The 13,872-nt window shown below is 45.7% G+C and overlaps 4 protein-coding genes across 4 annotated transcripts; 3 read left to right on the top strand and 1 right to left on the bottom strand.

The window, feature by feature from the left end:
* Window positions 1–611: 611 nt before the first annotated feature.
* Window positions 612–2,683, top strand: C8Q69DRAFT_453509 (kinase-like domain-containing protein). The gene is made up of 5 exons (XM_028629632.1): window positions 612–978; window positions 1,038–1,375; window positions 1,435–1,754; window positions 1,806–2,046; window positions 2,104–2,683. The coding sequence occupies exons 1-5, from the start codon at window positions 731–733 to the stop codon at window positions 2,292–2,294; spliced, it is 1,338 nt and encodes a 445-aa protein (XP_028489698.1). The 5' UTR covers window positions 612–730; the 3' UTR covers window positions 2,295–2,683.
* Window positions 2,684–2,735: 52 nt separating this feature from the next.
* On the top strand, window positions 2,736–5,327 carry C8Q69DRAFT_453505 (putative MFS transporter). Its single transcript, XM_028629631.1, has 12 exons — window positions 2,736–3,157; window positions 3,207–3,362; window positions 3,432–3,606; window positions 3,671–3,764; window positions 3,810–3,895; window positions 3,953–4,089; window positions 4,147–4,276; window positions 4,327–4,423; window positions 4,484–4,753; window positions 4,812–4,896; window positions 4,950–5,154; window positions 5,209–5,327. Exons 1-11 carry the CDS (start codon window positions 3,039–3,041, stop codon window positions 5,065–5,067), a joined length of 1,467 nt encoding a protein of 488 aa, XP_028489697.1. The 5' UTR covers window positions 2,736–3,038; the 3' UTR covers window positions 5,068–5,154; window positions 5,209–5,327.
* A 4,098-nt stretch (window positions 5,328–9,425) lies between these two features.
* Window positions 9,426–10,424, top strand: C8Q69DRAFT_441104 (hypothetical protein; the record flags this gene model as incomplete). Its single annotated transcript, XM_028628718.1, has 5 exons — window positions 9,426–9,429; window positions 9,488–9,651; window positions 9,829–9,873; window positions 9,935–10,303; window positions 10,350–10,424. 5 exons carry the CDS (start codon window positions 9,426–9,428, stop codon window positions 10,422–10,424), a joined length of 657 nt encoding a protein of 218 aa, XP_028489696.1.
* A 2,674-nt stretch (window positions 10,425–13,098) lies between these two features.
* Window positions 13,099–13,601, bottom strand: C8Q69DRAFT_441103 (hypothetical protein; the record flags this gene model as incomplete). Its single annotated transcript, XM_028628717.1, has 2 exons — window positions 13,099–13,284; window positions 13,335–13,601. 2 exons carry the CDS (start codon window positions 13,599–13,601, stop codon window positions 13,099–13,101), a joined length of 453 nt encoding a protein of 150 aa, XP_028489695.1.
* Window positions 13,602–13,872: the final 271 nt, after the last annotated feature.

The following is a 13,872-nucleotide window of genomic DNA, read 5'->3' as shown; positions in this document are numbered from 1 at the left end:
GCGCTGAGCTTGAATCGATCAGCGTTCAGCATTCCCAGGTAATTATTGCTCAGGAACCAATAAAGCTGCACGAAGTTCCTCGGTTCCATCTTCCATCTTCCATCTTCGCTATTCATCTCTCTGCCATCTCCATCAAAGAAGTCTCCAGACGTTAATCAGCGACAAAGACAAGCCGGCCGTTCCACTACTAAGTAACGGCAAACGTGGGAGTACAGCGCACAGATGCGCCCAAATGCCACCTCTTTATCTTTGGCGACATCGGAAATGCTCCCGTTCCATCACTATCGAATCTCGCTTATCGTCTGTTGTTCCTTGCGCCGATGTTACCTTCCAGTTACATCCTTGCTTTCCGCACAGACCATTCGGTAAGTATCCGGACTCTCGGTAAGATCAACAGATTCACCATCGAAGGACAACGGATTATACATGGTTGGTTATGTTGTAGTGAGGCGAGTGACCTTTAACGACTTGTGAATGTAACCTGAAAATATCTATTCAGGAGTGTAATCATAATGAACTGCCATGGCAGATTGTCCCATGCAACACAATGACCCCTGTCAACTAGGATCCGGCCTAGCAGGTCACGTTAGTGATCGAATACCGTCGAGGAACAACAACACTAGCACACCATAGAATAAGCAGACGAGCAGGAGTACTATCTTAAAACACTTCTTCTTCCACAACTATTGAGATCACATGATCCCGTGGGCTTACGGGGAGTAACTCTGGAATGAGCACCATAAGGCCCCTGATTCCTCGTTTGTCCACCTTGCTTCGCAAGAAACCGTTTCCCACGCCTTCTCCCGGGCCACCTTTATGGCCCGGCATACTAGTTGATGAAGAGATCTCGCCAGTATACGATTCCAAGTACTTCTACCCAGCCAAGCCTGGAGAGGTACTCGCTGATCGTTACCAAATCCTCGTCAAGGTTGGCTGGGGCGTGTCTTCCACAGTATGGCTCGCGCGTGATTTGCAAGGGTAGCCTTCGATGATTTCTATTCAATTCGAAGTCCTCTTTGTCTCTAACAAATACACAGGCATATTGAAGAGCCCGAGGATGTCGTGGCACTAAAAATCGTCAATAACAATGCGAGTTCCGCTGGTCGTGAGCGCGAGGTTGAAGAGCACATCTCCACAATAGACCCATCACATCGCGGTCGCTCACTTATTCGAACGTTACTGGACTCTTTCGAAGTCAAAGGTCCGGGAGGTACTCACTCGTGCCTTGTGTATCCACCTATGAGAGAGTCATTGTCGATGTATCAGCGGCGCTTTCACGATAGAAAGATGCCACTGCCCCTCATTAAAACTTACATTCGTGGTCTTCTTACAGGGCTTGAATATCTTCACAAAAAATGCAGGATAGTTCATACGGGTAAGTTCATCTTCAGCTTTGCTCCCCGCCGGTAATACTGAGCCCAGGTGACTGTCTAGATCTCAAGCTTGAAAACATCATGGTGTCATTCGAGGACCAAACCGTGCTTGCTGATTTCATGGATTTTCAGCTTGAGAAACCGATGGCTTTCAAGACTGATTCGACTGGACGACCAGTGTATCAGTCCCGTAACGACTTTGGGCCACTCAAAAGCTTGAGAAGTATACCACAGCTTGTCGACTTTGGCTTGGCCATCAGACTCGAGGAAGACGACGACTGGGGCGTCTGGCCTATCCAGCCAGACCACTATCGGGCGCCAGAGGTAGTACTGGGTATAGGATGGCAAATGCCTGCGGATATTTGGAATTTTGGTGTTCTGGTATGTCCCGTGGTTCTTTATAAATTGTTGCATCCACTAACGCCAGTCCAGTTGTGGGATATGCTCGAAGGCAGAGAGCTGTTTCGACACATCTATGATCAACAAGGTCACTACGATGCTAAACTACACATCGCCGAAATGGTGGCTTTACTCGGTCCACCCCCTCCAGAGATCATACAAAGGTATCAATACATGCGAGAGTACTCGTGGCCGGAGCCTGTCAGACGAGAAGACGGCAGAGTATGCGAGACCGCGGAGGAGTACTTTAGTGGCCCGTTCTTTGACGATAATGGTATTATTGGGTTTCCTATCTCGAACGAATTATTCTCAGACTCACGAAGCATCATAGGTCGATTTCTCTACGAAGATCTGATTCCAGACCGGAAACTAGACAACACTGTTTCCTTCCTTGAGGAAGAGGAGAGGGAAGCGTTTCTCGATCTCGTGAAGGGAATGCTTGTCTGGCATCCAGATGCGAGGAAAACGGCTGGCGAACTGGCGAGGCATGCTTTTCTTCAACAAAAGAATACAAGTGCCTGATTCCTTCGAGCGTTCTCCAGCAGAATGACTCGAAATCGTGGTTGATCCCAGTTGGCGGTGCGATCAGATGGCCGGTTGAAGCGTCAACGTGATTGCTTTACTAATCTTACACTGCGAAGAAATGCTCTACGTATAGATATGCAAAGTGCACTACAGCCTTTCATGATATAATCCACTCCAATAGCAATTTCGACACGTGATGGCTATCTCTGAGTTGGTGAATAACCCTCTTGCAACATACAGCACACCGCAGAAGCTACAACAGTTAGCCAGCAGAAAGGTCTGCAAAATGGTATCTCTCATCTTCAGACCACTCATTCACCAATTTCCACATAAGTAAACAGGCTACTTGACGGATCCTGTCAAACCGTAGAAAGCACTCCATGATATCCCGGTATTGTACGGAGTAGTACGGAGTACTAGAGTCTAGACTTAGAGTACGGTTTAAATAGCACCGGCCGGAACAATCGACTGCCGATCAACCCCGGATACCTATTTTCCTGTTGGGTCCGGGGTTTGCAATGCGGGGGAATTGGCGCGCCGATCACTACTGCTTCCGCAACGCAGTGAGTAGCTGAGCTGTAGCTGAGCTCCTCCTTCGATGCTTTAAGGCTGAGGGGCCAGTCACTTCGCGATGTGTGCGGAGACGCTGAGCAGTAGTTTTCGTGGGTAAAGTCCCAGCAATCTGTCGTGATACATTTCATATACATCCCCAATTTTATCAGGCAGTGGGTTTACTTCACAATGGAATCGTCAAAACCCACCAACGAAAAGGTGGAGGATGCGCGGTCACAGTTGTCCGCCATTGATAGCGACCGGGAACAGCGGTTAACAAGAAGCCTTCTTTTTAAGCTTGACACGAGGTATCATCAAATTTATATGGCTTTTCTATCTGTTCTAACTACTGGACAGGATCCTCCCTATGCTGGCTCTGCTGTTTCTGTGTTCCTTCCTTGATCGCACAAATGTTGGCAATGCGAAGATTATTGGTCTTGAGAAAGACGTCAACATCACTGACCATCAATACGATGTCGGATTGGCTGTTTTCTATTTGACATACGTTTGCAGGTCTGTGGGACCATCTGTCGCTGACAGCCCCCCGATTGTTCAATCGATGGCTCTAACAGGTTGATGTAGTGAACTACCGAGTAATCTGGCCATTAAGAAAGTATCGCCAAAGATATGGCTACCACTGCTGACGATCGTTTGGGGCATTATAACGATGTGCTTGGGCTTCGTCCGGAACTTTGCTGGCTTTGTTGCCGTTAGAGCACTACTGGGAGTTGCAGAAGGCGGATTACTGCCTGGAATGGTACGCATTCATTACGGCCAGATAAATTGCTACTCGACAAGGGTCACACTGACTTATATTCAAGGTCTTGTATCTGTCGTCTTTCTATCGACGGAGTGATTTGGCGCTGCGCATCGGCTTATTCTATACAGCAGCATCATTATCAGGAGCTTTTGGCGGTAAGAACCAGAACGATATGGCAAGGACAAAACTAACTATTCTAGGCCTTCTCGCTCGTGGACTAGCCATGATTGGACCACGCAGCGGCCTGGGAGGTTGGAGATGGATTCTCATAATTGAAGGTCTTCTGGTGAGCGCGCTTATCTTCTATTTTCACGAACCTCCTTGATGGATTAACTATGGGTAGACGGTCACCTGTGGTATGTTGAGCTTCATTGTGCTACCAAACAGCATAGACACCGCCCGGTTCTTGAAGCCAGACGAGCGGATATTCGCGAAAGAAAGACTGGCGCGCGATCGACCATCGGCTCTCGAAGCAGAAGCGTGGGTTCACTTCTTCGTATTGTAGTATGTACTTGAGAGGGTCTGACTTTAAAACAGTGTTGTCGCAGATGAACATGAAAGATTGGACTGGAAGGAAGTAAAAAGAGGTATTCTGGACCTCCAGATGTGGCTCTCTGCAACTGCGTACTTCTCTATTCTCGCTGGCCTGTATTCCTTTGGCCTTTTCGTATGTGAAAACTGCCTGCCTTTGCATGAGAAACTGCTAATTCCCAGTAGTTACCAACTATAATTAACGAACTCGGCATAACGAAAAATGCAAACGACACCCAGCTCTGGACTGTCATCCCTTACGCTGTGGCAGCTGTCATTACAGGTGAGTGTGGTATATACCCGATAGCCACCAACAAGGCTAATCAATTTTGTTATATTTGAGTCCTCGTCGCTTTTACTTCGGACCGTCTTCGCCTACGTGGTGTTATTATGCTCTTCGTCCTTCCTATAGCCATTGTCGGATATGCCGTTATTGCTAACGTTGATAACCCACATGTCAAATACGGCATGACCTTTCTTATGGCCACCGGCATGTACGCAAGCGTGCCCTGTATTTTGGTTTGGAACTCGAACAACTCAGCCGGGCACTACAAGCGAGCCACTACGTCTGCTATGCAATTGGCAATAGCGAACTGCGGTGGCTTTGTCGCAAGTAAGATTCACCTATCTAAGAACTTCCAACTCCAAGTAGACTGACTGTCCCTCAATAGCATTCAACTATCCCACGAAAGACGCACCACAATACCATCGTGGGCACACTATCATTCTTGGCCTGCTGGTATTTTCATGGTTCATGTAAGTAGGATTACTACATCTGGACTATCAGTTGCTAATAATCCGCCTTGCAGGATACTATTCAACGTTTTATACTGCGCGAAGATCAATAAGGATAAAAGACGAGGCAAATACGATCAGTACAGAGGATACAATGATGATAGAGATCCTGCATTTGTCATGATACTTTGAACCTGGAGCTATTTGTTTACTGCCCAAGATATGTGGTCAGCATTTGGATGGTCTCTTTAATTTACATGATGAAGAGCAACTGTAATGGTAACAATCTGTCGAATAAGTGAATATGTATACATCTAATCAGCGAATATACAGTTACAATAATCCGGACATATGGTGAAGAGATGTGAGCATGCTGCGAGTTCGTTAACTTCCTGACATAGAGCAAATCCATCACCGATAGTGTTCTATTCACCCAAAATAAATAGAAAACGATGAATTCTCAGCTTGCGTATCATCCTAGACCCCAATGGAATCTAACTCTGTTCCATTAACTCCTACACTACCGGGGACCGACTAGTCCGTTGCCGATGGAGCTACCCGCGTAGATAAGAGCCAGCCGCACCTAAGTAGGTATAGGTATCCAGTAAATCTGTCTGGAAGATCCGACAGATGACAGGGGAAGTTAGTATCAAATGCTAACTTCCCCTGTCGACAAGAAGTCAGCCTTCTGGTCCGGCCGCCTATCACCTTCCCACCATCACTCCCAACTTTTCTATCACTGGATCTTCCCCACCACTCTACCATTCCCACCACTTTATCACTGCCAAGGGTCAATACTCCGAATACAAATCACCATGGAAGTAGCTTCTGTGACCTTGACACTTGCTAAAATTTCCCTTCCCTGAAAGTTATATCTGGAGCGAAGCTCGCTGAGTTTGAATTCTCTAGCAACTACCTCAGCCTGTTTATCTGTGTGGGTAGAGCTAGAAGGCGTGGGAAAAGAAACCCGACAACAGGCCTGTTTGTAGGCAGGCTCCAACATTATATAGTCCCTTCAAAGTTCGCAGTATCCTGCCTCCGCCTTCGACGTCCAATCCATTTTTAAATCAGGAGCATGTTGCATCGTGCAGTCATCACTCCCGGCAGAAAATTCATGATGATCCATTACGCGGGACATGGAGGTCCAAGTAATATAAATTAGCTCGTCCATTGCAAACAGCACGGGAATAAAATTCTCTAGTTACCTAACAGCTTCCTGTTCAACATTACTACCAAATTTACTTATTATTAGCCTTCGGGTTTCGTTTTTCTTTCCGTCGAACTTGAACTTCTTTATTGAATTCGAGCTGAGAATTGAGTCGCTTGATATTTATTGTCATATTAGATTGCTGCTACAAGTTTTTTCTATCATCTCGCGACATCCGCGATAATATACGCATTGTTGAGCTATTGTCAGCAGGTGACTCTCGTGATCCAATTGCTTTCAACGCCGGGACAAGGCATTCGTTCACATCAAATTGATTTCGTAAAAGCCCGCAACGAGCGTGGCGGACGATGGTTATAGAAAGGGCAACAAGCCGGTCTTATACTGGAGGACCCAGACTTCCAAGTGTACGTGCAGAACATTGGTGCCAGGGCCCCGATATTCAACCAATGGCACCAAATTACTTTGTTTAAGGTGCCATTGGCACAGCAGAGACATGTCTGTTGTACGGAATATCGAGCCAGATCAAAGCTCGCCCGTCGGTCTGAGTCGGCGGTAAACACGTCTTTGGTCTCCTTTCTACAAGCTCTGGCGATAGTAGCTAGGCTGCTTGGCAGTGAGTGGAACGCCGATAGAATTCCACTGCGAGCGGACTTTGAGGGCCAGGCAGGCAGCCTCACAGCTGTTACAGATGGCCAGCTCCAATACGTAACGAGCAAACGGATTCTGGCACTCATCGAGTGCAAAGCGGGGAAAGGGACAAGCACAATCCTCAGGTAAAGATGCAGGAGACGGCCGCTTGGATCAAGGAATAAATACCCGGACCCCATCCCGATACCCTGGTGAGTACCACTCAATGTGTCCTTGTGGAGAAATATAGCTAATGGAACAAGGCGAGCTCTCATCTCGCAGGACGGCGACGAAATCTACATCTCGCACGCCGGCCCCCAGAAAGGAGGGTAGCGATTCCTACCTACCTACCTACATACCGATGACACAAGAAGTCCCGAAATTATATATGCATCGATTCATCAATAGACAGGGATAGAATCTTTCAGATGGTATATATCATCACCGGTCTTCAACAATCATCGCCAACAAAAAACTGGCTTAATTGCTTTTCCATTAAACAAATCTTCAAGAACTAATGTCCATCACTCCCTCTCGAGTACAGTCTCGGGTCTTTTAGCAACATTTTCTGTGCATATCTCCCATGATTTCACGAGAGAACTAGAAAGTCTTCCTGGATGGTTAGAAGAATCACCACGAGCCAAGAGCTCTAATCTCATGCTCAAGAGCGTCAAAGTCATAAATTCGATGCTTTTTATATCTAAAGTCGACCAGAAATAAATATTCTATGCGGATTCAGGGAGTCATAGGGGGCCACCCTCATTAGCGAGAATTACACAACGGACTTCGATTGGCTATTCAACGGTACCTCAAGTTCTCCAGACACTCACAAGCGGCCGAACGAATGGATATTCATTCAACCTCCATTTACCTGATTCGCTTGACCTCTGTCATCGAGACGGGGCACACCCTCCTCTTATCCTCAGTCAACCGTATCTCTGAAACAGCCGAGTAAATCCTCATCGTGCCAGCCTCCTTATACTCTCCCACTTCTTACTTCTATATTGGCCGCCACATCTTGCCAGCAGTATTCCTCCTCTAAAACCTTCTTTTATAGCTTTTATAGCCTCTACTCCGTCTGTTCCGACTTCAGACCCTTCAATAGAGTTTATAGCTACATCCCAAACGGCTGCTATCCCGCCGATAAAGATGCTGCGCGCATCTTTAATCTTTAGCTAAAATTATTGCTGACTTCTTATCTGACTTTAGCGCGATCCTTAATGGCCCTTATATATCTATACGTGCTCTCTTTTTTAGATGGTAAAATGAAGACAAACTGACTCGATTTGTTGCTGGATATCGATATCCGCAATACATACTCGTTCTTTTAGAAAGCCCCGAAAAAGGGGAAGCAGGCCTGGTTCGCCGTCTGCAGCACTCCTAATAAAAACTGGGTTAATAATCTGCATTGGGATACGAGCTGCTGGCATATTCAAGATATTACGGTGATTCCTTCCGAAGTTGGGACCGGCAAGAACTTATAATCCCAGAGATTTAGCCAGGCAGAGGCCCTGTGAGTTCCTCCTTTCCCCGCAGAGGGCCGTCTATAAATACGCGAGAAGACGAGGGGAGCTCGCCTTATTCTGGCATTCGACCGACCGAGCTTTCTCGGGACTGGACCAGTGCCTTCCCTCGACCCTGGGCTGGCTGTGTGATATGGTCAGCGTTGGAGACGTCCCGCTGGCGGAGAATGATCCGCGATTGAACCATTGTGTGAAGATCACCAGGAACTCGCGCAGTAAAGCGATCCTCCAAGCGGTTCCTGTTCCTGCGCCCCGACCTCAGATTCTTTATCACTCAGCAGACCATTGTCAAGGTCTTACCACCGAAACGCCCTGTGCTTAATAAACCTAGACACCTTTTGCACATCCCAGTTGGGATATTAGAAGATAAGGCCCACGAACCAGTTATAAAGTCTAATATTGTTAGCCATAGAGGCATAATAGTTTACTTGAGGGTACTGGTTAATAAATTGAACTAAGCCTTAATATCTAAGCCTTACTGCTATATCGATGAAAGCGGCGCCCTTATTTCTGAATTGTATATAGTCCTGGCTGATTATATTAAGGATGAGCTAAGTTACTCTGATATTATGGCCGGAGCACTTTCAGAGTATTATAAATAGCTAAAATTGTCCTAAAAAGCTTATTAAAATAAATATTATAAATAAAAAGCCTGTAGATAAAAATAAGAGTAGGACCTATTTATCGCAAATTATGATAACTTAAATATTATATGGCCTAATAGAATATCTAAGGATATCGCTGTAATAATTGGTTAAGATAATACCCTTATTAAAAAAGAGTGAAATAAATACACTGCTTATACAGGACTAAAGGATAAATTATAAGTTAAGAAGAGGAGAGCCTAGATCTTGAGCTTAGTTGTTAAAAATCCCTTAGTTTAACTAGAGCTTCTCACTAATTAATTATATTCTTGAGATTATATCTATTTAAAATAAACCTTATTGCAATCATAGCAAATCCCCTTATATTATTTTTCCTTTTAATATGTTCTTGTTAAACGCAATTTTATAATAAGACTGGGGGCGGTCTCTTATTCGGAGGGGGAGTTAATAGAGCTTATAATCTAATCACTTAACCCACTACTACTATAAAAGTTTTTATATTAGTTAATTAGATAGATCTTAGTTTCTTAATCAACCAATCTCGCCACCAACCATCCTACCCCTTGACCTGCTTATACTGGCCTAGCCCAGATTACACCATTACTAGTGGTATATTTAGTGTCTTGTATGAGTGTGTCTTTCTGGTGACCGACGCAGGGAGTGATGAGCATGTGACTGCAACTGGCCAGTCAGTTACTCTGGTGTCGGCTTCTACACAGACGAGCAAGGACAAACTGCCCGATGTACCCATGGAGAATCCCTCCTTGGAGTTCACTCCGAATCTACAAAGGAGAACGACCCTCCAGCCTACGAAAAGAATGAAGATCGAATCTCAGCGATCAACTATTATCAGGTATAAAATTGTCTGATATATCCCTAACAATCCTGTTACGAAATCATCATGCCCGACTTCCATAATATGAGAAGGTTATCAACGAGCAGTCCATGGCCACCCTTACTGGAATGTTTCACTGACTCATTTACTTTAAGCTTCACAGCGTAAGGAATAGAATTCTACGTGCCTATAAAGATCGTTGCTATTATAGGAAATGTAGGAACGCCTCCGACACCTGAAGTGGGTTTTATTCTGTCTTAAGTTAGAATCCCGCTGTGAAAATCCCGCTAATACTCCGTAGACTTACCTGTGGGCTGTCGATCTTTATGACAGGAGCAGTATGAAACCTGATCTGTATGGAATACTGCGTTCGAATCGCAGAGAAGTGTACAAAGCCGACACGGACGGTGAGCAAATGTTGGCCCTCATCGAAGGGTCCGAGGTCAAGTCTCAAGCGGAAGGGAAGGCCTTAATGGCCAAGCACGACGGCATTTGCAACTGGGCACGGAGTGTAATCGGAGTAACACTGAAGCATGTGCCGCGCACAATGGTCTCATTTAGGGACTCGGCGTGGCGACGCTGTATCAAGCAGTACATGAAAACCGCATATGGAAGGGCATTTTACAACTATACACTCAGAAAGGCCATTATAAATGCGAAGCTGGACATCGTAAGTAAATCCGACGCTTGATGATATGTATTCTAACTTGAATTAGATCCGGGCGTCTGAATTCGAACAATTCCACGACTTTAAAACAGTGATCTTTGGGGAGAACTGTCCTATAGTTTAGGTACCATAGATGATTGGCATCTTGTCCTGAATCATTATCATAAGGCGACCGATCGTGATCTGCGGATGCACGCTGTCCTAAATTTCCTAGAATAGTAAGAATCATTCTGCCAAGTTTGTTAATAGACATCTCAAATCACCAGAGTTCACCTTCGCGGTTGCTCTAGATCGCACATGCATTACAGTCCATAGAGATCTAGCAGAATGTCACTTTGGACCAATGCAAATTCTCATGGACAATAGTTAGATGAGCGAATTAATATCAGGAATAACTATATTGGGATATATTGAGGTCATATCTAGGCATTTGGTTTGCATGATAGGCGGTCATCTATCCATTTTTGGTATAGCTTAATCGTACAATTGTATAATTAAACCATACCGCAATAGTTACCAGTCGCAGATCTCCGTACTATTATTATGTACAGACTTTCAACTCATCCATGAAACGAAGAAATTTGAATTTACTCATGAAACGCCCTGTTATACTTTCCTAGAGACACCATTCCTTGTTCCAATCCAGACCTCTCCTTCACTTTCAAAATTTAGCAGGTCTAATCGATGGAGGCAACCGAGCATAAAGGTGGAAACCGATTAATGATGGCATAGAACACATTGGCGCAAAGCGAGTCAAAGCGGTTTAGTTAATATTGATTTTCCGAGGCGTAAAGATCCTCTGTGAGTAAGGAGTACACAGGTCATCAAGCAGTTTCTCGTCTGACGAGCTACAACGAGGCCGAGTCGGTATCCCGGATCCTGCGGCGCCCACTGCCGATTAACTACATAAGGACTAGAACTGTCATGTGCGAACTCGAGAGTACTGTCATAATATGTGCTGGTTGCTTGATCTTCGAGTAAAAATGGCGCTGCTCCCAGTCGAGTCGTCGACATACTATCTCGAGCATCAATCCGAACCGGTGACGCCTATTATGAGCCTGCTGTACCTAACTGTAGGGCCACGGTAATCAGTGATGTCGATGATGATAGGGCAATATACGATCTGCATTAGCATGGCGCTTGGTAAGGAGCAATGGCGCTGTGAATGGCCGCCATTGCAGCTGTCTATGTGCTTAGTTGGCGACCTAAGCTGTTAGTGGAGGATGAATTAAGCAACTGGCCAGTGACCACAGTCTGGAGGCGTAGATTGACGTAGCTTGTTCCTTCCAGAATAAGCTTAGTTTTATAAAGCCCGCACTTGAGTGGAGCTGAGACTTCTCTAGCTCCTTACCCGTCGAATCACGATAGGCCCTGCATTCAACATTGTCGCACTGCCGCAGCATGTGTTAGCGCAACAAGGGGAGACGACGGACGTCAAGGCGGTTACTCGTCTACGGGCCGCTATATATCTCCCATCAGCAGCTGCAGTCAACTATAGAAATTGGATGGTGTCCCAGGACTACGGACCAACATCGCGCTCATATAATTTATTATTCATGGCCATAAAATGACTGCACTTTCAGTTGATTCTGTTATCTCTCTTCTTGTGGGAATTCCATCTCTTATTGTAGCAATCCTAACTTATTGGGAAACTCGTCGCACCCGACATGAGCAAGGTACCGTGTAGCCGTAACACGGTATTAGTACTCAACAAACACATCTAACATACTTGTCTCTTCATAGTCCGATCGGAGACGGTTGAATTCGAGGCTGTAATTGCCCGTCGATACCTGCCAACACAGATTGCACATGCATCTACATCCTCCCCGTTTCCGCTGGCCGTCTTTAATCCCAGTACCTGGCCGGCAGGTCAGCATATATTGCCGGCCGACACCGCCCCCAGCCTCCCGACGTCAGCGCTGCCACAACAGGTCATTGCACCAACGACTCCAAGATCCCCAACGTCAGAACCACCTCCGAGACCATCACAGGACACCAAACATGAGCATACTGTCACCTATACATCGCAAACATCGTCATACTCAGCTAGAGCTGGCTGAATGGAATGGCATATTGGTACTGAAATCTGTCCCTGGACGGTCGCATGGGTTGGGGGGAGGCGTCGGGGTGGGATGTCTTGCGTTCCGATTGGCTCATGGCTATTTCCGACAGTGTATAGCCGCCTCTTGTGTGTGATTATACAATGGCTTTCATACCACGTTTTTAGAGAATTAAGCGCGTGCTGGAAAAGTAGGATGATATAGTTACTTGATCTATGAATACTATACATTGCGATTATTATTATCTGGTACGCTACGGATAACCATGTTCAACAACTTGGAACTAAAATGATCCACCGATTGGCCCACACACATATCTACCCGAGGATCAACTGTGGGGCTGTAAGTATTTAAGATTCTCCGGATCAAAACAATCTCTATCTGGTCGACCAAGAGCTTATTTTCATCGCTGGAAACATCATGCTATCTATTTCTCTATTCTATCGTCAGCCAGAACCACTCGACCCATAATCAGGTACCGAAATTTGAGAAAAAAGTCAGTGAATCTAATAGCGATCGGGGTTTGCAATGGATCGCGAAGGTTCAACAACACTCGAAAAATGTTGTGTTTACTGCGGTTGATTTCAGGATAGGATGGTAAAAAGGAGAAGTTCCACGTATCATTCTTGTTATTCCTTGCAACACGATTCGCTTTATACACTATGCTTCTAGCGGATGCAGGGGTCGACGGCCGCCGCTCATGGCAGCCTTCTTCATCCTCGTCGACATACCTCTGCCTCATACAATGCGCTTCAGAAGAACCTTGATAAACCCCTCTTCCTTCGCCTCATCCCTTGGGAAATAGCGCCCCGTCTTTCTAGTGTATGTCCGCAATTGTTTCAATGTCCGAAACGTCCTCACAACTGTTCCCGTAGCACGGCTATCCAACAAATCGACAAGGTTGACGTAAACTTTGGAAAGAGCCTAGAAATAGTCAACCCATATGACTCATGAAATCTGGACGCGCACATTACCATTTTGCACTGTCTGATAGAGCCGAAGACACCAATCTGGAGCTCCGAACATAGGTTCTGCCAGCACTGAAGACGAGAAAACTCCTTTCCATAATTCTTCTCGAATTCCGAGTAGATACATTTCTTCCACATCTTGCGGTATGTCTTTGAGTTGACCTTCCATTTGCGAAGCGCTGCCAGACGAGTGAATTCGGCGCTTACAGGGGCGGAGGGATTATGTACGAAGTCCTGAAAACTCTCGAAAAAGGATGATGGTCGAGATGCCATTGTATGAGGTTCAGAATGAGAACACCACTGGAAAATGACAAGAAGTTGTTGATCTGGTTTTGTCAAGTAGGGAGGGTAGAGGAGTGATGAGTTTTTGGCTTCTTGCAGAAGGGAAGTGTGTGGACAAACAAAGACTGCGTTTATATGTTAATGTGGGTCTGAGAAAGTAGATACGCGGCCTCCCAGAATCATTAGAACGGTTCAACTGGGATTGTGAGCAGGGTACATCTATTTAAGCCTCATTTTTGGCGTCATATTGTGTTACAGAATG

This window comes from Paecilomyces variotii (genome assembly GCF_004022145.1).
Source record: "Paecilomyces variotii strain CBS 101075 chromosome Unknown C8Q69scaffold_1, whole genome shotgun sequence".
In the NCBI taxonomy this organism is placed as follows: Eukaryota; Fungi; Ascomycota; class Eurotiomycetes; order Eurotiales; family Thermoascaceae; genus Paecilomyces; species Paecilomyces variotii.
The sequence above is the reverse complement of the archived record's forward strand: the minus strand, read 5'-3'. Positions and strand labels throughout refer to the sequence as shown.

What these genes read in the sequence shown, in the direction of transcription:
- C8Q69DRAFT_453509 (XM_028629632.1), top strand. Translation starts at nt 731, where the DNA reads ATGAGCACCATAAGGCCCCTGATTCCTCGTTTGTCCACCTTGCTTCGC. An exon ending in TTTGGAATTTTGGTGTTCTG is followed by an intron (nt 1,755 to 1,805) that starts GTATGTCCCGTG and finishes ACGCCAGTCCAG; the next exon opens with TTGTGGGATATGCTCGAAGG. An exon ending in CCCGTTCTTTGACGATAATG is followed by an intron (nt 2,047 to 2,103) that starts GTATTATTGGGT and finishes GAAGCATCATAG; the next exon opens with GTCGATTTCTCTACGAAGAT.
- C8Q69DRAFT_453505 (XM_028629631.1), top strand. Translation starts at nt 3,039, where the DNA reads ATGGAATCGTCAAAACCCACCAACGAAAAGGTGGAGGATGCGCGGTCA. An exon ending in TATTTGACATACGTTTGCAG is followed by an intron (nt 3,363 to 3,431) that starts GTCTGTGGGACC and finishes AGGTTGATGTAG; the next exon opens with TGAACTACCGAGTAATCTGG. An exon ending in ATTATCAGGAGCTTTTGGCG is followed by an intron (nt 3,765 to 3,809) that starts GTAAGAACCAGA and finishes TAACTATTCTAG; the next exon opens with GCCTTCTCGCTCGTGGACTA.